Source organism: Melozone crissalis, unplaced genomic scaffold (genome assembly GCF_028551555.1).
Source record: "Melozone crissalis strain CALT ecotype California unplaced genomic scaffold, PUWL_Pcris_2 ptg000006l_1, whole genome shotgun sequence".
Classification (NCBI taxonomy): Eukaryota; Metazoa; Chordata; class Aves; order Passeriformes; family Passerellidae; genus Melozone; species Melozone crissalis.
Window position 1 is genome coordinate 11,422,853 of NW_026535784.1, and position 25,638 is coordinate 11,448,490.

The 25,638-nt window shown below is 38.5% G+C and overlaps 1 protein-coding gene across 1 annotated transcript in view; it reads right to left on the minus strand.

Annotated features, from left to right (window-relative positions):
• Nucleotides 1-25,638, minus strand: part of CUNH4orf50 (chromosome unknown C4orf50 homolog) — an 81,050-nt gene that overhangs the window by 48,557 nt on the left and 6,855 nt on the right. The window contains exons 4-12 of the mRNA XM_054295992.1: nt 24,789-24,885; nt 23,914-24,038; nt 21,333-23,543; nt 20,480-20,581; nt 18,571-18,717; nt 13,993-14,169; nt 11,768-11,824; nt 11,194-11,376; nt 2,478-2,720 (exon numbers count right to left, since the gene is read on the minus strand). Of these exons, the coding sequence (XP_054151967.1) occupies nt 2,511-2,720; nt 11,194-11,376; nt 11,768-11,824; nt 13,993-14,169; nt 18,571-18,717; nt 20,480-20,581; nt 21,333-23,543; nt 23,914-24,038; nt 24,789-24,885 (3,309 nt within the window). The 3' untranslated portion in view covers nt 2,478-2,510. The remainder of the gene's footprint in view (nt 1-2,477; nt 2,721-11,193; nt 11,377-11,767; nt 11,825-13,992; nt 14,170-18,570; nt 18,718-20,479; nt 20,582-21,332; nt 23,544-23,913; nt 24,039-24,788; nt 24,886-25,638) is intronic.

The following is a 25,638-nucleotide window of genomic DNA, read 5'->3' on the forward strand; positions in this document are numbered from 1 at the left end:
CAGTATTTTGCAGAATTTACAACCATGCTCAGTTAAAGTTCCCAGAGCCAGCCAGCATCAGTGCACTCCTGCACCTGCACAGACACACTGCTCCCTCCTCCTTTTCACAGCCAGGATGTGCCCAAGGCTCCTGCAGCCCAGACCACAAGTATTCTGAGCCAGACTGTGAGGAAGTGCTGTCCTGGCAGTGCCAGCACTGCTGGCCTGGCACTCCACACGCTTCTCCCTGTGGCAGGGGTCTGGCAGCACAGGGTGCAGCCTGCATCATCCATCCTCTAAACTCAGATATTTCTGGGCCCACAATGCCCATGCAGTGCCCTAAAGAAACTGGCTGTGGACACGACCAGTAAAGCTACTCAAGCTAAGCTACAAGTTTTTACTTAAAAGCAGCAATTGAAGGATGCTATTTTACAGATACTAGCTCCTACAGCAGTACACTGAATGTCCTGCTCTAGTTGGGCCTATAAAAAGAAAAAGGAAATTTTTTTTTTAAATATCCCAGTAGTAAAGAAACACAGCAAATCTACCCCCTAATTTTTGTAAAATTAATTTCTAGGAAGTCTATGACACTACATTTCCTGAAATTCCAAAGGAAACAGTCACACAAGGGAGATGTTCTTTTAGAACTTGCCACTGCACACTGAAGAAATAGGTTATACATAAAAGCAAAAGTGATTTAATAGATTTGTTTCACAGTCTCAGTTAAAAGAAAATCAAATCACCAACAAAAGGTGAAAAGAAAGTGGGGAGGTGGCCTGGTTAATGAAAAATCCCTGTATTTCAGTGATCTCAAATGTTCTATGAAATTTTGATCATAAAAACTATCACAGCTCTTTTCCATATATTTTCTAGTCATCTCAAACTACTTGCTAGGCTGTGCTAACTAGTAAAATATCTGTGATTTAAAAAAAAATTGTACTTTTGTATCAATGGGGAAAATGCCATTGCTAAGATGTTTACCTTATTTTATTTCTGCAGGTTTTATTCTTTCCCATGCAGCTGATTTCTCCCCATAGGATATCGACCTTTATTGCTTGCTGACAACATGTCTGGAAAATAGCTTTCTGCTGTGGTAGCTGAGGTTGAGCCATCTGTTTTTTCTCCAGAGAGCCATGCCTTATTCATAATGGCATTTTTGTGTTTCACTCCCTGGGCAATTGCACCTGCAGGCTGGTTTCCCATTATGAGAGCCTAGAATTTATCGTCATGTTCCCATCCCGCCCCTCCGCAGCCCAGAGCACAGCACGGTCCAGGGGCACCACAGCATCCTTCATCCCTGGCAGCAGAGCCCAGGGGGCTGCCCCAGGGATCAGGGCAGGCTGGGACCAGCCCATGGGTCTGAGCTGGAGGGGACAGCTGGAGGTATCTGAGGAGGGAAGGAGAACAGAAACTCTGCATGTCCCAGTGTGTTGCTGTATGTTTTTATGGAAACAGGATGCTCTATGCACTGAGGCTGATTTCAGCTGTGGCCTCCCAGATAATTGTACAAGAGGCCCATATCTTCTTTCATTGGGATTTATTCAAAGCTCATATGATTTATATAAAAAAAATAACCTCTGAGTTCACGAAGATCAACCAAAGAGCTACTCGCATTTTGCTGTTCATAATAGTTTTCTTTTGTGGCCACATTTTCATCAGTCTTTTTTCTGTGTGAGTGGGAGAGAGAAAAGGACCAAGAAACTTGATTTGAACTGTTACATATATCCCCTGTTATATCAGGATAACATATTATCAGAATTCTGAGTCACCATTTCATTGCATTATAAATTACTTAACAAAACAAAAATCTCAGTATCTTCCATGTTCTTTTCATTAATGCCAAAAGCAAAAACTATGCTTTTAATTGTTTCATGGCATTTATTTTAATCCAAGATCATAAAGGAAATTCACTGGAGTAATATTTTTAACTACCCTACCTAACTGGCTGCAGTAATTGCATATTTGACTTTTGTTCCCATACAAGCATGGAGAGGTTATGTTGTCTCGGAGAGGCTGAAATCTCTTGCGTGTTTAGTTTAGCAGCAGACTGTCACAAATGCAATTGCAATTGATCAGCTCTGTTCTTAACAGGATTCCTGCAGTTAATGGAAATTACTATAAAGAGCTTCAGGGCATAGGAATAATTGGATCACTAAAAAAAAAAAAAAAAAAAAAATAGAATTGGAGGGGAAAAAAGGTAGGACAAGATCAACATAACAACTTTTTTTTAAAACATCCAACAATTTGCAAAGATTATCATAACATAGAGTAAGATACACCATGATGAAATCAAAATCTTTTGATTATTTTTGTAAGCCCCATGCCTCTCTTAAACAATGGGAAAGAAATGCATAATGAAAAACATGAAACCGTTTGTCAGCTTGTCTAAACTAACAATCAGCTGTTCATCTCTGGAAGGAATCATTCAAACACCTGTATCTTCTGCCAAGAATAAGAGATTTCACTGAACTAAAACCAGTCAGAAAACTTTTACTGACCTGGCAGTTTTTGGGGTGGTTTTCTCTCAGCTCTCAATGCAAGGCTGTGATCCTCTCTGGGCTTGCTACTGTGACAGAAGAACCAGCACACAGGTTTGGGGTGAGGGGAGAGCTGTGGGGGCCACCCATCCCTGGCTGAGAGTCACCAGATGCTGACCCAATCCTCCTGTTCCCTTTGGCACCTGCCACGCGACCCTCTGGCTGTCCCTTAGCCTGTGAAACATCTGTGGAGGAAGGCAGCATCTGCAAGAGACAATAGCATTTTAACAAATTCAAGATTGATTAAGTTTTCCAATGCTCCTCGTTTTGGATTAGTGGAAGCCATTTGGATGAGTTCAGTAAAAGAAATATTCACAGAAATTACTTGTAAATTAACTACATTTAGCAAAATAAGGGAAAAGATAACATACTAATTATTTCAGATGTTGCGCATTCCTGCACCTCTCAAAATAAAGAATCCTATATTCAACAAGTCATCCTCAAAACAAAACAAAAAAGATCTCTAAGCTTTAATTACAGCTGAAAATTTGCCTTGGGCCATTAAGAAAACATAGATTAAAACTAGAAAAAAAGTCCTAATTTTAAAAATTATCTCAGTTCTCCAGAAAGATTTAAAAATTTCTAACAGTATTCTTTTACAAACATATTTTTTCACTCCACACTGCACAACTAATTCAGGTTTGTCTACCTATGAATGTTCAAAAAAGTAAAGCTGAACAGTCTCCAGAGGTTGACTGCATGAACTCTTATCCAGACCCTCCTATTCAAAACAAAAAAAAAAAAATTAATTCAGTTGATTATTTCACATCCAAATCAACTTTAACACCAGAGCAAACTGTCCTTTTAGAATATTTTCACTGAGCTGCAGACAAATTTAAGAGAGAAACGGCAGTTTATTATGCACATTTTCATAACAGTTGCAAGCAGATCTCCCAGAATACCAATGACTACTACAAGGCAGTACATTTTATCATTCAAAGCCAAATTTATTATACCTGCCATATCACTGTTGCATTGTTTCTTGAGATTGCAAGCCTTGTCATTTCAGCCTTTCAGTTTTTGAAGATTTATTTCTTTCTTTCTAAAATTATTTTACCTCATTATGCATTAACATCTCATTGCCATTAGGCCTCTTGCAAAAGCTCCAGAAATGCAATACATAAATATGCCAGGTCAGGAAGAATTACTTAAAAGAAAAAACATTTTTACTTAAAATAATATACAATTTTTACTTAAAATAATATATTGGTTTTGCTCTGTGCATCTTTACCGAGTCTTAGCTACATCACTTGTGTCCAGTAAAAAACCAAAAAATCAAAGGACTCTGAAATGCAATAGCAGTGTAAGATTGCTTTGAAATGACCCAACAGAAAGATGAGCATTTATTGACAAGTTTCTGCATCTAAATATAGTTCTATTATGACATAAAGAAGAACACATGGTGTTTTTGTTGCCATTTCACCTCCTGTTCTTGGCTCCCCACCATGAGCAGAGGGAACTAGTTCTGATGAATTGTGGCCATTGGTCCCCTTAAAGTGCCCAACACAAGCACGTGTGGCCAGCTGAGACACTGCCCAGCAGCAGCTCCCACCTGGATCCTTGATTTCAGGCTGAACAACAGGCCAGAGAACAAGGCAGGCGCACCAGGAATGGAAGGAACACCCATATTGGTCAGTTTGGGGCACAGAATTTAGATTGCTGCTCTTCCCTAAAATGTTTGTTTTCTCTATGCTGATTACAGAGGGGGCCTGTGATGCCATTTGGATATTGCATTTATTTAGGCAAGGTGGCATGAATACCCAAACATGTTCTAGCATTGCAGGAATAGATCAGCTGGAAAATGAAAGCTTTACATTTGGATGTTCCCCTCTAGACACAGGAGCCCAAGGCAGCTCCAGAAGTCCTTGGTTTCTAACCAAGGTTACAAGTGCAGTATCTCTCCCCATCACTCACAAAAAATGCCAGCTGGCTTAAAGCAATGAAAGGTCAGCCCTGAAGTGTTTTGAGGCATGAAGATATCAGATCTAAAAATATTTGATGAGAATTTCCTCACTACAGGAAGCACAGTTAGAGGCATTTGTGGTGATAGATGAGAGTGAGCAGGAGCAGAACAAGTTCTGGAGCTCAATGACCCATGAAAAGGCAAATCATTGTCCTGCTCATAGGCAGGGGAGTTGGTAAAGCTGCCAGAAAAAAACACAACACCAAATGAAAGCTGTGACACCGGCACAAGTCATTTCTAGAAAAATAACCTCCTTGAAGGGTCATTCCTTTCCTTCAGCTCTTTACCCCACAAACCTTTTTGCCTCTTGGAATTAGCAAATTCTTCTGCAGCCACAGTAATGAGACTCAGAAGAAAGCAGGGTTAATGCAAACCCCAGCGAGTGAAGATGTTACTCCCCTGATGAAGATTTCACAGTATAGTCTGTACTATATTTGAAATTGGTATGATTCTCATAAGACTCATCTCTGGCGTGTCATCAGACTAGCACTAGAGATTGTATTTCCTACAGCACTTTCCTACAGCTAAGCAAAAAATTTTGTGTTTTGTCTCAATTGCCCAGACATTAGCTTGTTCTTTTTCAGGTTGGTTCTTTTTTATTGTTTTTTTTACTATATTTATTCTATTTTCCTTTTTTTTTTTTTTGCTTTCCTTTCAGTTTTCCACAAAATATCCCACCTAGGAAGAAATGAAAATATTGTGATATTTGACCAAACTGAGAAGAGTGTAAACTTGCATAATGACAAGTTCTAGGAAGGATTACTATTGAAACCAAAAACCATCAGCTTACCCCAACACTACAAAAAAATAAGACAGTGGTGTCAGAGAGAAGATGAAAATCTTTTAACTTATCTGTATATTTTTAATTGTACATTTTATGATAACCTAAATTCTATAATTTATCAGAAAATAAAGGAAGGTTAGTTTTTAAAGCTTTTCCCTTTTTTTTAGTCATGGCTATTCCTGTAGTGGCATGTGCTGCTCTAGAGAAACACATGCTGTTGTCCATGAACTACAGCAAAAAAACATTGCTAAAATATCTGTATTATGCAGTCAGGAAATAGATCTAAATCTTGTCAGCTAAACCAAATTTTACTTTCAAAGGGCACTAACCTTGAGTAAGAACCTTCTCCTCAGCCAGCACAAATTCTTGACATCCTCTCTATCCAAACAACCACTTACATAATTATTGAACAGCTTTAATAGGTATTTTATTGCAAAGACCAGGCTGCCCCTGACTTTTTTAAACCTGTATTTCATGTCTCTCAGTATTTGTAATAATTTCTCTTAAAGTCAAAAATAACATATCTCTCAGCAATGGAGTTCACCCTTCTTTAAAAAAAATTACTAAAAAACTAATTCCACTCCTTCATCCCCTTGCAATTCCAATGATTCAAGGCATGTTTTTTGTAATGTCAGGTAAAAAAACACCTTTCTGCAAAGAAAACTTGGTCTTGAAAGATTCCTTGCTCTTGATCGGCCTTGTCCCAAAAAGGCTGAAAGCCCAAAGTTAAATTCTTTCTCCCTTCTGAGGGTGGTTTTTATCAAACCAAAGTCTATCTGCCCCTGGCCCTCCTGACAACCACAGGAGCCCAACTTCCACAGCTCTTCCCACCTTATCCCAGAATCCCAGGATGGGTCAGGCTGGAAGGGCCCACACTGGGTCATCTGCTCCACCCTCCCAGCTCAAGCAGGGCCATCCCAGAGCACAAGGCACAGAATTGTGTCCAAATGGTTCTTGAAGATCTCCAGTGAGGGAGACTCCACTCCCTCTCTGGGCAGCCTGTCAGTGCTCAGTCATCTGCACTTACCTAAAGCAGGTACATAAAATGGGCAGCATAATTCCTTGGAAGGATGTTTTTCTCTGGTTTAACTATGAAAATAAATAGATAAACTACCACAGATGATTGTCAGAAGTACAGGTATCATATAGGAAATGTATCTCACCCTCAGTGCCAAAAAAGCCTCTGGCCTTCACAGCCACACACAAAGCATTTTAAGGAAAACATCAGAGAATTTTACTTCAGGCCTATTATCTTCAAATACAGTTCACTGAAAACTTGCAAAGTAATGAGTAGAAATACAAACCAATAAACAAACAAAAAGCATTGTTCTATCAAAACATATCTCAGAAGAAATCCCTTGACAGAAAGAAGAATTAAGCTATGCTGTTCTGAGCATTTAATCCCTATTCTGTAAAACAATTCACTGCACTGGACACATTCCTTGCCTGGAGCTTTCCATCCATAAGGTTTAAGATGACTGCATGAAAAGCATTAAAAAGCACTACCATTTATCCCTACATCCCTTGCACAAATTCCCTTTCAGCCCCAAGAAATGAGGGCAAACAGCCACAATGGTTTCAGATCCACTATGGAAAGAATATATAAAATATATCATCAGGTCAAAGTGTTCCAGCACAAGAGAAATTGGATGAGCAGCATTTTCCATTACAGACATCCAGACAGAGGCAGTTTGCTCAATCGTTTGAAGGAAAGAATTAAACATACTCCTTTTTCTTCTCACCTAGCCCAAAAGAGAGAGAAAAGGCCCAAAATATTGCAGAACTGTAGTGGCTGGGCTGAGTCCATATGAAAGGGGAGCCAAGCTCACTTGCTCCTCTGCGTGGTTCTCTGATCCACCAAAAGCAGCATGGACACTGCCTCATGTTCAAACCAGCCAGACCAGGTAAATCCTGGCCCTTAAACTGCAAGAAGACACCTAAACTCAGGGAAAAAATCAAGCCTCCTCTTTCACACGTCCTATTACTTATCTGGAACATCTCCTCTTGCTTCCCACTTTTACCATGCCAAGTAAAGCAGCTGTTGCAAAGCCAAGTCCTTTATTGTAAATGTTTTGTGAACGTGAATGTCCAAGATCAGTTGATGAATGCTGTCCTGTGCTCTCTTCACTGGGAGAGGCAGAAAAACAGTAACTGTTAATAATGTCCACAAATTAATTCTACAAAGGCAAGAAAAAAGAGATGAGGCCAAGGTCCTTCCAATTAAAAAAAAAAACAGCATTGAAAAGGAGGTGATTAAAATGGGACATGACAAAAGGCCAAACGTGGACACGCATTTTGTGTCTGACATTGGGGATGTGACTGCCAGCCAGGGCACTGTGCCCAGTGCCACGTGTACCTGCTGGAGGCAGCCCTTGTCCCAGCAATGTGTCCTCTTCAGCCACATGCTTTTTGTTTTCCAGACACAAAACAAGACAAGGTTTTAAAATATTCCTATTGCCAAAATTTATTATCGCTCCACTCCAATGGGCTGCAATGGTTTTTCAAGTCTTTTAAAGAGAGAATATATTACAAAGCCTTAGAAATTACCTTCTTCATGCCTCCAAAAAATTTCAAGTTCATATTAGACATACATTGTCATTTCAATGCCTGCCCAAAAGATGACCTTTTTCAAAGCAGAGAGTCAGCATTTATTCACCATCCCACACAGAATTTTTGCTTTCACCAAAGTGACATAGATGCTGGATGAAAAAGAATTGAAATAAAACCCCTTCCTTGCAATCATATATGTTTATTATGATAAAAACCAACTAAAATTAAATTAAATTATACTAAATTGCTTAATTAAGCTAAATTACAAATAAAGAGCTTCATGGTGTACAGTTTTATCATGAGGAAAAGTAATTCAAAACCTAGTCCTCTTTACAGTGACTTTTTAAGATAAGGAAAACTGTCTTTTATGAACATAATACTCTAGCATGTATCTGACCTCAATGAAGAGTGCACCGCTCGAACAAAATTACGAGATACTACATGATTCAAGCAAATTTTATTTTTCACTAACAAACATTTGAATGTAACATTGAGCTGTGAAAATAATCAAGAATGACAAGCCTCAAACGTATGCAGCTCTGCTGAACTGAACTGATGGAAGTCTTGAGTTAGCAAAATAAAGTCACAGGGACAACAGGGATTTATCATGTCTGAGAGCAGAGCCTTGAAAGTCTGAAGAGAAGCTCCAAAGACAGTGGGCTTTGCATAATACCATCTTTGTAGTTTAGTATTTTAATTGGGATGAAAATTTGGGAGAAAATACTTCTGGCAAACAGAAGGAAATGACCAACCATCCATCGTGTCCTGAATGAGCAAAGAACTGGAGTTTGCCTTGGTCTGTGAGCAGGAGTAACTTGGTGGTGCCCATAAGTGCCCCACCAAAGCTGGGGCATCCCAGCACCCAGCTGAAGCAGCTCTATCCCCTCTACTTGTAATTTCATGTACCGACCAAGAAAAAAGAGTTCTTGATAGAACTATGAACCAATAATTTTTTCTCTGAGAACATGACTCAAAGATTTTTACTGAACTACAAAAGGTCAGGCCCTGAATTGAGTCCTCTTTCGCTTCAAAAAGCTCTGGATCAGTTCTTCATTCATCACTGCAAACTTTGAGCTGAAATTCATCAGTAAGTCGCAGCAAAGAGGTTTGCTGCCAATGTGTGACAGGGCTCCACTTGTTACTGGGTCCAGTAATGAATAAAGACAATTGCAAATCTTTAATTTAAGAAGGAAAATAAAAGCAAAAACCTCTCCAAAAAACAGCAATCCACCAGGTTTTGTATAGTAGAATTCTAATGTTATGAATGCTGTAGGAGTGAAAAACTGAGGGGAAGGAAGGAATGAGCTTTCAAAGGAATTTTATGTAAGTGCATGTTTGGTATAGCTCTGGTATCTTAGATGTGAAGTCCAGGGAGAATAAGAATCAAAAACAAGAAATAAAATTTCCAAGATGAAAAGTTAGTTCACTTAAACATATGTCCACAGAATTCAGTACAAGATCTTTTAAACCAAAGGAATGTGTCACATGAATATGAAACAGTCTCTCTCCTTTTCTTTTTTTTAATTTTTATTGTAATCATCATTAAATTAGTAGTGGTGAAACTTGGACATTTTTTCATTGAAAGTGTCTTCCAATGGAAACCTGATAGAAATAGACATTTTTCATGAGAACATGCAACTCTTCCTTGATAGGAAAGTTTCCCCCTGTCATATGTGGAAGGATTTAACACAGACCAGAGGAGCCTTCAGCTCAGTGTGAGCACATCCAGCAAGAGCCAGTCTGTTCCTCGCATGATAAAAGCCCCAGGCTTGAATCCTATTTGTGCCTGAGCCTAAGTGAGACCTGTGGCCACTGCAGTGCTAGACACCATGGAAGGGGCTTGTGCTCCACTTAATATGAACAGCTAAATATTTGTCAAAGCAGGGGATTTAATGTGGGGCTCTATGCTGCAGATAAGTTCACTGGCTATCAGAATACATATTTAATCTAATTCTCTCTTGTTGAACCTAGAAGTTGAATCTGCTAAGTTTTGTGGTAATTGAACATTTAGGGAGACACTGTGAGTGTGAACAGTATTTTGATATTTATTGTGTTGGCAAGCTTTATTAATGCTTATCTATCACAGCAGTGTCTGAGAAAAGCCTGAAGGCAGGGGAGTACTGTCTCCCTTCTGACGGATGAGTCCCATAGCTTGGGTGAGGCACTGCTGGACCCACACTTGAGGTATTCAAGGAGACACAGCCAGACACACAGTCCTGTCCCATCCTGCAGCCAGGAATCAATCCACCTTTTCCTTAACATGCAGTTAAATTGCTTTTTGCTACAAAAACAAGCAGGACTGAGTGATAGCTTGCAGCACTTAGTAACACTGTAAGAATAAGCACTATCAACATGATACAGAATGCCACTCGGTGTGTAAAAGTGCAAAATCATCACAAAAATAAGCCTGTGGATTTACTATACTATATGCCAATTTTGATCATCTTCTGCTGGTGAAAATGTCAAGTGTCATTAAGATAAATTCTTTTTATGCATTCATTTTGCAGTGCATTGTGTCAGCTGAAGTACAATATATAGTATGAACCAATATTCTGTGTACTGTTTTGACAAGCACACAAAATTATACAAATGTGTAACACACAGTACTTCTTCCCCATACCCCACTTTCAACCAAAAAGATTCTACTCAAGTGTACTTGACACAACCATTATCAAATATTGTCTGGGTACTTTTACAGGCTTTAAAAAAAACCCCAAGAAACAGACATCAAAAGGAAAAAGAACTTCTTGATGGACACTGAAGTACTGCAAGGGAATTCTTGTTTTTTCAGGTTGCCAGATTGAGATTCCTGTCCTTAAGAAAGTCTTCAAGTAGGTGTAACTCCAAAATTAGGAAGTTTATTCCCAGTATCCAAGATATTAATGACAATATTGAATATAACCAGGTGTGAAACTTCCTTTCCCACTTTTGCTTTGCCAGAGAAACACAAGTGACCAACTCCCTTTTGAATACAAATGTTCACTGAGTTAAGTCTTAAAATGTTCACAGTTGACCTTTTTTTCCCTAACTTCTTCATAAATCTGAAACAATGCATTGCACAGAAAAGAAATGCAAAATTTATATTTAAAATGTAATTGGGTAATACATGCTGCATTATCCATCAGATACTTAGTCAAAATACCAGGGGAGTGTTTCTTGCATGGAACACTGATGCACTTTGCTTTAAGCTCCTGAAATTTAGACCCTGCCAACAGCAACAGTAAAATGGCCAACTCCATGATTTGTCTGAAGCAATGCTTACATTAAGCAATGAAATATGTTTTACAATTGCACATTAAGTCTCCCTAAACACTTTGAAAACCACCACTTAATTCAATAGTGTACACATGAGGATACTACAAGGAAGTAGGAGCACTTACCACTTGATTACACATTGGCGTAAAAGCAACCATGTACTCTGCCAGGGTCATGTCATTCACCAGACTCTTCATCTCTTCATCAAATGCAGAGTTAATAAATCCTTGCCTGTGGAATTCATCATGCATCCTCCTAATGAAGCTGTTCCTTTCCTGGCACTTTTGGGTGAGGCAAGCCAGCTTAGCCTGTGTGGCATGAACACACAAACATCCCATGGCTCTGTCATTTCACTCCCTTCTGAGACTGCAAGATTACATTTTGTGTCTAATCTGTAATTCCACATTTTGACCCAAAGCTACAGACTGAATTTCTATGTCTCTACATTATATAGATGCCTCCACACCTTCAATATATATGCACAGATAAACTGGAAAGAGATGTTCCCTTTCCATGTGCAAGGTCTGCCTTTTGAGAGGCTGAAAGTCACCTTGCAATGATGTCAGTGAGCCCTTGCTCACTGAGGTGAAGGCAGCAGCACCAGAAAAACAGGGACAGCTGCAGAGGAAGGCACAGAGCCTGTAAGCAAAGGGATTCCCCCGTGCAGGTCCTGAATCAGGGTTCAGGGAAACACAGTACCTTCAGAGGAGCTAATGTCAACTTCACTTCAGACTTGCTCTTCTGCAGCTCTTTCTCCTGAAAGGTTGAATAATATCCTGTATCAATTTATTAAAAAATTACTTTGAAATACTCCAGTGGTTTTTTTATATTTGTTTTAGACCTGACTCTGAGGTGTACACTTTTCACATCTGTGTGACCCTGTATCACAACCAGGATGAATCAGTGCAAGGCACTGGCTGCACACAAATAGGCTCCAGCATACAAACACTGCCCTACATTAGCATTAGTCTTAAAAATTATCAAAGGCTTTTGGATGTTCTTAGATGGAGCCTTAGATCAGTGAGGTTATTTAATCAAAGCAGCATCACAGTCAAGACTTGGTATCCTTCATTATGCACTCAGGTACATATTTACTCTGTGAATCTTCCAAAACATTCATTGGGGGAAAATTTTCCTTTTCCTTATCAATATTATAACTTAGAGAAAAGAGGAAGGATTTTCTGCATGTATATTCTACTCTGGAAAGGAAACATCAACAGCCTTTTACTCTGACACAGCTGATACGTGTCCTCTATTAGGAGGTGAAGCAGGGTGGGCCAGATTACTTAGTCTGTACCTTATGATTAAAATCTACTAATGGTAACCCTCCTTTCTGATTATGCAGAAAAAACACAGTATCTTGCCACAAAAAAATCCATTACCATTATGAATAAATACAGTACTTTTGACAATAAAGTACAGATTCCCTTGCATTTATCTTGCCTGACAATTTATATTTCTATAAAGTTTACAGTAAATATACTATATTCATCATTTAAAAACCCTCCTTTATGAGAAATCAGTTATGCTGAAAAGGTCACATTGTCCTCAGGTAATAAATTGTGGGCTTGGGAGGAATCAGAGCAGGCAGGATAGAGGAAACATGTATTTACATTGCACTGGGGGAACAAACAAAGTAGGTCCCTGCACTGGAGACATTCAACTCTTGATGAGGCAGGCAGCAACACATCTTGCTGATGCAAGAGAACAATTAAGATTTGTCCATTTATATGGAAAGCACATCTCACCCTTTACTCGCCTACCACCTGATGTGACACTACACAACAGTTTCATTTTACCAGCACTGCTCTTCTAAGAGGCCTCCCCCAACCCATCCCTGAGAGAAGCCACTAACCCTCTTTACAGGACTGGTTTAGAGCAAACCACAGCCCAGGGTGAGGCTAGGAAAAACAAAACAGAGCTCCCACCACCAAACAAACAGACAAACAACAACAAAACAGAAACAAAAGTTGTAGAAAGATGGGTTTACTGTGGAGAAAGTAGAATGAAACCTGTTCCCAGTAGGGAGAAGACAATAATCTCTTGTATTTCAGAGTAGAAGCATGTTCTACTCGTTGTGTCAGGCTATGAAGAACAAAGAGCACTATTGAGACCATGCCATTTAGTAGCGATGTTTCAGAGCCTGGTGGGCAATTCCAATTTGGCTCACACTGTAACTATTATCCTATTCCAAAATATAGTTCCCAATAGGAAACAAAATCCAAGGGAAAGAAGTCCTAGGAGGAATTTGTTTCCACCCAAGAGTTCAGTAGCTGTAGTCACAGCAGCAGCTTTGCTGTAACACTGTAAGGCAGCAGCTTTGCAAATCTTAATGTACCTGCTCTGGTTTGCCAGGTGAAAAATAATGCACAAATGTAGAAACTGCTTGTGTCAGTGCATTTGTGCATACATGGGAATTCTCATCAGAATAATTATGACAAAAATCCAAACCACACACCTTTCTGAAAATACTGAAACTCTTTATGTGCAACCCCAGCAGATGAACCAAAGCAGTTAGGAAAACTCTATCAAAATTCTACTATTAGCTTGGAGTTTCATAATCTGATATAGTGGAAAAAGAGAGTTGTGAATGTTAAAAAATCCTGACAACTTAAGCCAAGGAGGTGGCTCTATAAAGAATTTCAACATCATTGTGCTTGCATTACACTATGGGGATTAATCAGAGCAGAGAAAGAATTTTCATGATCATTTATCATTTTTCCATAACATGGATCACTTAGGTAGTTTACATCTTTTCCCTAATTCTCTGAAGTTAGGAGCACTTTTATATGCCTGGAAATGATTTAACTATCCTCAGATTCATTCCCAGGAAAGAAGACTATTTTGTTTCACCCCTTTGAAAAGAGAGATGTAGAATCTGACATCTAAGCTCACATTTAAGCACGAAGAGAACAATTTTATACCTTTTCACATAGTTGAGCCTGAAGAAGTTCCACTTCATTCTGCAAGTCATGAAACTGATTTTGTAAAGCAGCCTGGTCCCTGAGCTGGGCTTTCAAGGTCAACACTTGCTGCTCTAATCTCTTACTGGCTATTTTATTCTCCTCTTTTTCCTGGGCATCCTTCAATGTGTACACAGGCTAGAGAGAAAATACACAGATTTTCAATTAAGGTGTATAAAACAACAAAAATATTCTTAATCATGTGGTATACCACAAAAATTCCCAATCAATATAACTACTTACCTTGTACATCAAAAAGAAGCAAGCTGTTAAAAAATGCATAATGTCAAAACTTCATGAACATATTAACACTTATATTTTTGCACTAATCTTAAACTCTTTATATGTCAAGAGTACTTGAACCCTGTGAGAAGACGTATAGAAATGGACTTCTACAACATTTCTTCAAGGTAAATATATGTATTGTAATGATTTAATAAATGGGAAAACTGGGCAAAGACAGATGAAGTGGCCAATCTGTGGTCACATAGCGAGTAAGGAAAAAACTCAGATGTTCCCAGTCTCCTGCTTCAACAAGAAGTAATATGTCCCTTGTTTTTCTATGTATATTTATCTCAGAGAGATAATTCCCCTCTCCCAAATATTTATTTGTTGTGGAAGATCATTAATAAACTAATTAGATCTTAAGTAAAAATTTCTAAAAATAAAATTTGTTACATTAAATGTAATAATCATGATACAGAGCAAGTGGAAAGAGAAGCTTCTGAATTTAACTCCTCCTCCCCCACCCTTAAATTTCTTTTCTCCCCAATTTCATGCACTTAGATTGAAAGGATTAGTGAGAGCTTTAGATTGATGGTCAGCATCATAAGGTCAGCTCCTACAAGTGACACTGCCTGATTAAACATATAGATTTAGAATGAGGCAAATCTGAAGGAGAAGGAAATATCCTGAAAAACACTTATGCTATTATATGTATTTATTAAAATACAATAAAAGAAAATACTGAGTTGATACACACAGCTGGTCAAGATTTCTGACAATGTAAGTATCAGTATATAAGCAAGTCCAAAAGATTAAGCTAAAAATTATAGCCTGACCCATGATATACTGTGGTAAAACTGTATCACTTTCTGGCAAAACAGAATGATGGTTTGATTTTAATGGTTACAAACATTGATAAAACTGAGAGAGAAGTTCATACTCAGCCCTGATGCACAACACCACAGTAAAATTTTCCCAGCCTTTCTGGCTTTGGCACCCCTGACTACAACACACTGAAGGCACCATTCCACAGGGAACAGCAAACTGAGCTGACAGATCACATTGCAGCCCATCAGTGCAACACAGATTAAACCAGAAATATGTCACTGTCACAGCGCTCCTCCTCCTGAAGCCAGTCCTCTGTGCACAGCACTGGAGCAGGTTGGATGCCTTGTACCAAACTTTTTGGCTCCCCCTTGTGTCAAGAGAACAATAGGAACAGCTGGACACATCACCATGGATTAGACCAGGGCTGCAGGATCAAAAGTCTGAGGATGAGTCCATGACATCCCTTATCTTCTCTCCCACATTAAAAGTATGTTAAAACCAAATGGGAAACACTCCCTAACTGAAGATGCTTTATGGGAAAAAAGGTGGGGAAATAAAACAACTGTGTGGAGGTTAGAGACAGAGAGAAGTTCCCTCTTTCCTTTTGCATTTGGCTGAACCACCAGCAGTTTTCTGTAGTTCCAATACACAAATGAGGCATACAAGATTTATGATGAGCACTCTGTCAGATGTCCCAGTTTGCAGTGACCATGGGTTATGTAGTCAAGCTCCAGAAGGATGAAGGACCCAGCAGCTGGGACTGGGAATCAACCAAAGGGTAACTAAGCCTAAAATATAGTATTTAACACACTGCATTCTTGTAAAACCTGGCAAGATCACTACTTTTTGAAATTGGTACCTAAACATTAAAAATAAAACCAGTATCTTCCTCTTCTTATGTGAATTGTGCTTGTCTGAAAACTCAGTGAGAAAATGAGAAGGAATATGACCTTTTTTGCTACAGGCCTTTTTTGCAGACAGTCATCAGGAGTTCACTGGGGAAGCCTTGTGCCTTATTTATTGTCTGCATTTAATGCAAAATTCTTCTATTAATTTTTAAAGCTGTAAACATTACCCTGCCCCCTTCCTGCTCACCCCCATATTTCTCTTAAATTCAACCACAGCACCACCTCAACATCTCAGAAAAACTCACCCAAATGCTTCTAGGCTAAAATGTATTTCACCTGTTAGCAACTTCACTGAAATAGAGTCCTAGCAGTAAGCTTCAAAGATATGATCTTATCTCTCTTTTACTTGCAATGAATAATATCATGACAGACATGGGATCTCAGGTGACAGGTAGGATCCCTGGGCAGCAGGGGCTGGAGAACATAAGAAATCCAAAAAGCTCTACAAGACACACACAAAACACAGCATATTTCAAACACTTTGGGTTCTAGGCTCAGAGTGCTCACATCTTCACTCTTTCAGGCATTGCAGCAAGAGGTGTTCCAGAAAAATAAAGTTTAGTACAGGAAAAAGCATAAATTACTGTGATTTACTGTATAAGGGATTATTAGTAACTTTGAGTAATGAAAAAGAGTTTTGGTCAAGGGTGGAAAGCAACTGAAAACAAAAACTGGATCACCAGTCAGCAAAACTGCCTTCAGGAAGTAACATGATGCTAGAAAAATAGATAATGATCTTTTCTCTGACAAAGTGTCTTTTTTTTCAATCGAGACAAACTTATTTTTTAAGGTCTCACACAAACCCGCTACCAACAGCTTGGTGTATATTAAGAAGTTTATTTTAAAGGTGAATTACTGAAATAAAGTTGACCTTTCTTAAGATATATACTACTCTATTTTCTATTTGACTACTTGCTAAATTGTGCCAAAAAAATAAGTATTATTCGGTCAAAACATAATGGACTTGAGTTATCCAGAGAATTAGTTCTGCCATCAAAAACTGAAGGATATACCCAGTTCTGTGAAGTGCATGAACTGCATCTTTGACCCTGGAATGAGACACCTGTATTCCAAAATTTGGCACTAAACCACAACAGCCTACAAGAAGTCAGACCTAAACAGCATCACAGTATTGCATAAATCTATCCTACTGACCAATAAACACTAATTTGAAAACATAAGTTGTTGGAGGAATTTAAAAGTAGCAGGGTTCTATAGTGCAAGGCTGACCTGCTCTTTTTCCAGTGTAAAAATATTCTGTCAAGGCCCATGAATTTTATTCCCATGTGAGTCATAATTAACATCTTGCTTCACTGACTAACATAATAAACACTAATTGCCCCAGAATGTCCCTAAAAAAAGGATTCAATTTCCCTAAAAAAATGATTAATGCTCCATTTCCCAAAAATGCACCCAAAATCTTATCTGCTGGCTTAAACAAAACATGTGACACATTTCTTTTTATTTTCAAACAATTTGGTCATTTCTTCTTGCCTGAAATAGATTCTGTTGTATTAGGATGCTACATGCCAACACATCAGAATGACAAGAAAAATATTTTAAATTTTTCATCTAAAAGTCTGAATTCAGCTGTCTAAACACCAGCCCATAGTTCCATGTAGGGTGTACAAGCTAACATGAAATAACTGCCTAAGATTTCCTGGCTACCTACACCTTCAGCCAGCATGCCCTAAGGCTTTTAACTGGGACAAACAATGACATTTAGGCAACTGAACTGATCTCAGAATCCTTATGTTTTCCAGAATGTTTCTATTTTCTTCTAAAACCATATCTGTCCAACCTGTTCAAAACAAATCTGCAAATGTCTGTAGATTGCTACAAATGTGCTTTTCCACCTAGTAGAAATGAAGTATTTCCTCTTTGCAGCTCACCAGTTAAGGAGGGCAAAAATAATTACAGGGTTAGCTGAAAAGTCTTTATAAAAGCTGCTTCCAGAAGATTATTCAGTAATTAAAAATGTTTCTGTAAAACAATTAATTTTGGTGGAAAACATAAACCTGTATGAAGACAGAGAACCACCTGAAAATTAAAAAAAGTTTAATTTACAGCAAACCCAGAATTTCTGTGATATAAACACATTCCAGTGAGATAGAAAGATTTCCTGGATTTTGGAGACACATATCTGGGCCACATGCCTCCATTAAAGACTCTGACTTTAATCCACACCATCTGTCCAGAGTGTCATTTTGCCTGCCCAAATCCAGCAATCAGGGCTACAAGGCCTGAAATCAGGGCAGAAAGGCCAAATACTGCAAAATACTGCAGATTCCTCCAAGACCTTTCATTTAGGCCATCTGAAAATGACTTTGGCTAAAGAGAGCAGAACAAGAGCCCTCCCAGACAAAACAGTGAGGTGTTTACATTGCCCATGCAGAGCCCAGAACCTGGGCTACTCTGCAGACAGATGGTCTACCTTGCACAACATCTGCTCTCTTTTAAGTTTTCAGTGCCTGGAGAGGCTCTTTAAATCTATTCCAAATACCAATAATGGGTATTTCTGCAGTCAGAACCCTCCTCCCAAGGCCCATGCTTTCCTCCATGCCATTTACATACATACCAGTAATTTGCAGTGCTGCTTTCCCTGCATTTTGTCCCCAACTTCTTGTTTAAGGTGGTGTAATTCTGAGAGAGCCTGCATCAAACGAGTTTTGGTTTCTTCATACCTTGTTTCAGCAAAACCAAGCTCTCTGTACCACTTCTGAGCCTAACAGGAAGAACAAAAATTCCTGAGTATAATTAGTCCAGCAGTGGGATCCTTTCTCAATAGCAGCTTACAACCATGGATTTGAGGCTGCTCTGTACATCATAACTTTTGAATTGTTAGAAATTCATTAAAATAAATGAAGTTATACAATACACTACAATCTTATCATAAAACATTAATGCAACTCTAGAAGTGTGTCCTATAGAATATCTCACTAGACCTATGCCAAAAAATATTATTTAAATTTGTTTCTAAACATGAAGCTACCATGAATATTCTGAATAAAGTTTAAAAAAAGCTGTGGTGTATGCACACATGATTTCAGAGATTATATCTTTGAAAGTCCTCAGAGCAAAGTAAAAACAAGTTTTTTATTAGCTGGGCAGGGGGAAAAGGTTTTCTTGAGGAATGTGCCCTGGTTTCAACTGGGACAGAGTTAATTTTCTCCTTAGTAGCTGGCACAATAATTCAGTATAAGAATCAAAACAAAAATCTCAAAAATGAAGAATGCAAAGAAGGGGAAAAAAAAGCCCTCCATAAACTCACCTTTTAATTTTTTTCTAGGCTGCCTTCATTCTACTTACACACATTAACTGTAGTTTTGAAAACAAAAGTAAACTTAAACCAAAAACCACAAAAAAGCCCCTCAATAGCTCAGCTGGTTTCCTGACAGCAAGCTCTTTCCTTTGTATGATATATCATTTTTTCTCCCTTCTGGAAGCAAAGGTTTCACATTATTTTAAGTAAATTGAGGAAAGTATTTTAACATACAACTTCCTTATAACACACAAAAGGATTAGAATGACCCAAGTTAATCAGATTTTACAAAAGAAATAAAAATAAAACTGTCTCTTTATGTTCAAAATAAAAGGTCAGAAGTCTTTGTCTAACCATCCAACAGTCATCTAAATCCATCCCTTCGTTCCAGTTGCCTCACTTGAAAGCTGGGAATCTTATAAAGCTGCTTTCAAAGGACAATAAATTCATACAACCACCACAAAAACCTCATTGCTATTTTTCTTTTACACACTCAACACACCTGCTGCTGCCAATGGTTTGTCCACAGGGCATGTGAGTGATGCCTGTTACAACCCCATAAATGTATTCCTGCCACAAAACCAAAACATTCTGCTTAGATGTGCATGGAGTGGAGATCGACTAATAAAAAACAGGAATGTGAATATCTGGTGCATTTGGAAAGGCACAACACTGAAAGCTTCCTTGGATGGTGTCAAAAGTGCAGAGTTTTCTGTGTCACACAGACACAGAACTACCTCTCCACACTTGGAAGTCTCCAAGAAGGTGTTGCTGGACTTGGTGTTGGCTACACAGCTGTGGGAGAATCAGCAGCACACCTGGCAATGCCTCTGGATGCAGCAAACCCCTGACAGTGATCTGGCTTCCCACTCAAAAACTGCTTTCAGTTCAGGTTTGCAGTAACCCTCAGTGCTCCCTCTACCTTCTCCTTCTCCTCATTCCCAGTGATTGGAGGGAAGCAGCTGCCCAGAGATGCCAGAGTGGGCAGGTTGTGTGTGCCTCTATCAGGGCACCCAGCCTCTGGCACAGTGTGCTGCAGGAATGCAGCTTCACTTGAAGTTCTGGCCAGCCAAGGGTGACTGTGACATTCATCACTCAAAGATTAGAGGAACATTTTGGTTCTGCAGATCAGAGACTTCCCTGTTTTGTGAAAGTGTTAGAGCCTGGCAAAAAGCCATGTAAGAAAACACAAGAAAAAACAAATTTGGTCAGAGTAGAAGGTTACCTCTTTTTTTGAATTTTCTAATTCCTTTTGTTGTATTTTTAGTTGCTCTTCCACTTTTCTGACTTGCTCTTTCATCATACTGTAGCTTTCAAACATGCTGCCCTGGATAGACAAAAAGACGTGATGACTCCTCTCACCTGTACCAAATGGCACTCGGTCTTTCATAGAACAATAGATGGTTTCCTCGTAAACTACTACCAAAAAATTGCATAAAATAAAGGTATTACATATATATATTTTCCTGCTGACTATTCTCAAGTGAAGTAGTAATTCTGCATTTATAAGTACATAATAATCACCACAGAAATTCACTGTGGTGTAAGATACATGGCTACAGAGGAAAAACAAGGATAAGAAATCCACCGCAACTAAAGATCCTGTCTTTAGAGATATACTTCATATACATCAAAACAATAAAAAAAATTAGACCAAATAAAAAAATAAATTAGTAAATGATCATGCGCACACTTTTCACAAAAACATGATATTTTCACCATTACAAAAAGTTTCCTTCTGTTAGGAGAACTTGTAGTAGAATAAAAGCTTCTTGTAAAAGCTTTTACTCTTGAAATAATAGAAATAATTTTTTAAAAGCCTGAACAGTGCAGTCTTTTAAGTATTATTTTTAACTTTGTAGCTTGCTGTATCAGTTTAACATTCTCTAATACAACATTCCAAAAAAAAAAACCCTCTCTGGCATTTTGCCTTCTCTTTCGAAGCTAACTTTAGCACCTCAGCTCATGTGACAGGTTACAGTTTCCTCCATCACTCAGCTTTGCCCTCCAAATGACATTTGTATCTCCCTTTCTTCAGAAGATCCTGATCAATAACATTCCTTACTGTTATTATTTACCTTTTTGCCAGGGGAATAATCAGAAGGATCTGTAGCCAGAACTCCCTGTTCTTCGGTTTGTGTTACACTACATGCTGTTTCAACTTTCTTTGACTTAAGACCAGGTGGTTGATTTTCTTCTTTTAGTTTTACTGTATTTTTGTTCATTCCTATACTTTCCCCTTTTCTCAGCTCTTCATAAGTGAAACCCAAAGAAGACATTAACTCTTTTAAATTTTTATTTTCTAAAATAAAGTTTGCGTTTGCTTTCTGAAGTTCACCAAGCCATTCTGAAGTTTTTTGCTTGATTCTGTCAATCTCTCTTTGCAGTACACATTTTTCCTCCTGTAAGTCAGAAATGGTTTGATAACAGTTAGTTTTGCAGTCTTGGAGCACTGAAACTAAGGCCCTGTATTTGTCTTGCTCACACTTTATCTCTGACAATTGTGCCAACAAAGTTTCTTTTTCACCTTCTGAAAGAGCTATTCTTTGTAAATTTCTCTTTCTCTCTTGCAGCAATTCATTATATTTTGCTACACAGTTCTCCTTGTCTTGTAATAATTTAGCCATTTCTTTGAAGCACCTGCTTCTTTCTTCTTTCAGGTAAGAAAGCAGCTGGAAGTATCTCATTTTCCTTCCATTCAGGGATAGAACACTCCCGTGAAGTTTATTTGATGCAAATGTCCATGGGTCTTTTTCAGAATTCCTGTTTTTCTCTTCAACATATGAGAGATTCTTAGAAAAAGTTGCAACTGAAGATGTTCCTGGGGTCATGGTGCTTTCTTCTGTAAAGTTATCATAACATCCACCAGCAATTTCTTTCTCATTAAGTAAGTTTTGGAACGAAACTATGTTAGCTTCATCTGCTGCTAAAACATATTGAAAACATGCATCCATCTCCTCTTCCAGGGCACACAGCATCTGGGCATATCTGTCATTCTCCTGTTGTAACATACTGACTTTTTTGGCATAATTCTCATTCTCTTGCATCAGCAGAAATATCCTCTGAGAACACGCAGCCACTGCTTTTTCCAGTACAGATATTCTCACATCACATTCATTTCCAGCTTTCCAGGTTGACAGAGGACAGAAACACCTATAAAAACTGTTCCCTGGCTGGAATAGTTTCCTTAAGTACACAGGCCTCTCTTGCAGAGGAAACAGCAAGTTTAGCATATATCTCTCCTCATCTGATGAAAAAAAAAAGTGAGAGTATTCATGCTGCACATTTTTAGCAGCTATTTTTTGACATGAGAAATCCTTATCTGGTTCATGGAGTTTCAAGGTCTGGCCTTTCATTTTTTTCAGGCCAATATTGCTGGAGGGGCTTGTTTGGTGAGTTGGTTTCTGAGCCTGCTTTCCTTTCTCTTCCATTTCAATCATGTCTTCTCCATTATGTTCACTATTCACATCAGGGATGCAGTTTTCTGAAATATTTTCTTTCTCCATTCGTTCAGGACTCCCTTCAAAACACTTTTGAAAGACTTTGAAATCAATAGGTAAACTCTGGGCACCCTGTGTGCTATGGAGACTCTCTCTGGCTTCCACTCCTTGCTTCCCAGGACTGAATAATTCATTTCTGTAGGAAACTTTAGAACTTTCCTCAAGATCACAGGTCACCTGTTCATGTTTGGCTTCATCATTCTGTATTTCCTCTCTTTCAGCTCTCCCTGTAAAGATTTTTTGGTGATACTTTTCATCATCCACATCTTTATCCAGACATTTTTTCTCACTCACACTTCCTGGCAGAATTTGCTTGTTTCCCCAATGTTTTTCTATGTTGCATTCTTCTAGAGATGTTGTGAAAATTTCAGCCACAGTGGAGGGCAATGTCCCATGAAGAAATTCAGTAGTTCTGTCATGAAATTCTCCTTTTGCAACAATGCAAAGATGATCAGACCAAAGATTAGTATTTGTCTCACAGAAACTCAAATTCCTCACTTTCTTCTCAGTGGTGAAAGCTGTTATGTGACATCTCCCAGGCTCAAACAAGGTCAGTTGGAGCTTCTTTCTCATTAAGATTTCAACCACAGAAGCAGGGAATGTCTTCACTGGTGGAGCTATGGTGTGTTCCTTCAAGAGAAAAAAAGTTTCTTCATCTTTGGTTTCCTTACTTGTCTCATCACTGGGTAACTTCTCAGAACAAGGGGGAAGCAGTCCTGCTGCATGATGACTTGGGGTACACCTCAAACTGTCCTTTAGAGTATTTGCCCTCTGTGGTCCAAGGGTGACCTGATGACAGCAAATGAGAAATGTTTCAAGTTGAAAAATATTTGCTACAGTCTGTTACTAATCATAATTTGTTTTTCCCTTGATCCACAAAATACTTGGTTACAGATTGATGAGAAAAAATATTTCCATACAAAGGGTTTTCAAATGATTTAAAGACTTGCAATGAGTGTAATGTTACAAATTAGGTATGAGTAAATCAACCATTGTCTTAGTGCACATGTGTATTCACCTTGTAAAGCATCTGTAGTAGCTATAATCTAAAGTTACTTTTATATTCACCTTTAAATACACCAACTCTTCATTTTCTCTCCAATTTCACATGCTCCCAGTGCACAAAGGTAGCAAGAACAGCAGTAACTTTTCTTCTCACCTGCTCAGTCTCAGCTAGACCAGCAACTTTCACAAAGGCACTGGAACTGCATTCCAAAACTGGTACAAGGTCTTCTGGAAGCTCCTCCATCTGCTTTAGTCCCTCACAATTACAGGCCGGTGTTTCTGTTATGGTGAAGCACAGGCAAATATAATGTCACTCCCAGATAGTTACACAAAAAGCAAACCGAAAACCATCAGAGCAGATGTTCTGAATAGAAAAATATTTTAGTGAGTATGCTCAAAATTACCTTTTCTATCAGCAGCATTCATCACCACTGAGACAGATACAAGCATAAAGTTAGACACGAAAATAAGCTTCAGAAAAACCCCATAAATATTGAGGTCTAAACTAAGGTGTATTTGGGGTTCAGAGTTCCCAGTTCCCAAAGCATTTAGAAACAGAAAATACATTTCATTACAGTGGGCAGGTAAAAACTTAGGGATTAAATTTACAGGTTAAAATTACTCAGTGCAGGTGTGGATTTACATACACAAAAATTTGCTATAAAATTCCCATTAATTTATGTTGGAAGAATTTACCTGATATAATCTGCCAACAAAAGAGCTTTCATGTTGTTTGGTCTGAAGAGCAAATCTGTCTGCTGCATGGCATTCCCAAATACTATACTTCATCCAGGACATACAAAGTACCCCCTCACCTCTGTAGCTTTTTCAAAGTTCTAGGATTTCTTGTGAAAGCTCATATCCAAATAGTGGCAAAAAGTTATCATTTCACCTTCCCCAGATACAGTTTACAGATTAGGAGGATTTTCAAAGGGTTTACACCTTTTAAGTCATACACACCCCATGAATGAAATAATTTTCACTTAAATGGCACAGAAATGAAAGAAAAAGTCAGATTTCTTTGCATACCAGACTCTTTATCATGTAGCAGCACAACTGGAGTTTGAGTAGCTCTGCTTCTGAGTGAATCCAAGACTGCCGTCCATTTCAGATGCTGAACTTCATCCTGGGAAAAAGGGGGGGAGAAGGAAAAAACCCCACAGGTTATATACATATACAAGTATTTGTGATATAAGAAACAGGCAAATAAATTTCCTTTGCTATTTTACATTCAAAAGACAAATTATTTCCTTAGAACCGCTATTATTTCATACAATTTTCTTATTTCAGCATTTTCAAGTAAGTACTGTAATTGTAGACTTTCCTTTAGTTTTCCCTTCATACTTTACAAAGCATTAAGGAAGGAAATCTGAGGCACAAGCATGTAATATGTCAGGTCACAGGTGGAACAGTGACTAAATTATATGGTCATCAACAAAGATAAAAGGAAGTCCAATCAAGAAGGGAATAAGACTAATAGTTCAGTGCCCAGCTACAAAAACAATTGTTCCTAGGTTGGAAGAACTCCAAGTGGAACAACCATTCTGAACAAAATTTTGTTTTTCCATTGATAATTTAATTGCATATTTCATATTCTGTTCTTGACATTTATGTTGAGTCCCTGACTGAATTAGAAAATTTTGACACTTCCTGATGCAAAGCAGATACCCCTATTGCTTCATAACAGCAGGTCACATTTCACATGCACTGTGCTCATTTTTAGTGAACAGAAGAATCAGATTTGACTGTCTCAACAAAACACATCATTGAGACAGTAACCAAAACAGCTGCACCACAGAAACCATGCCAACACAGGCCCTTTTGTCTTCCTGTAGTGCTCTGCATCAAACACCAGCAGAAAATAAATCTGAGCCCTTTG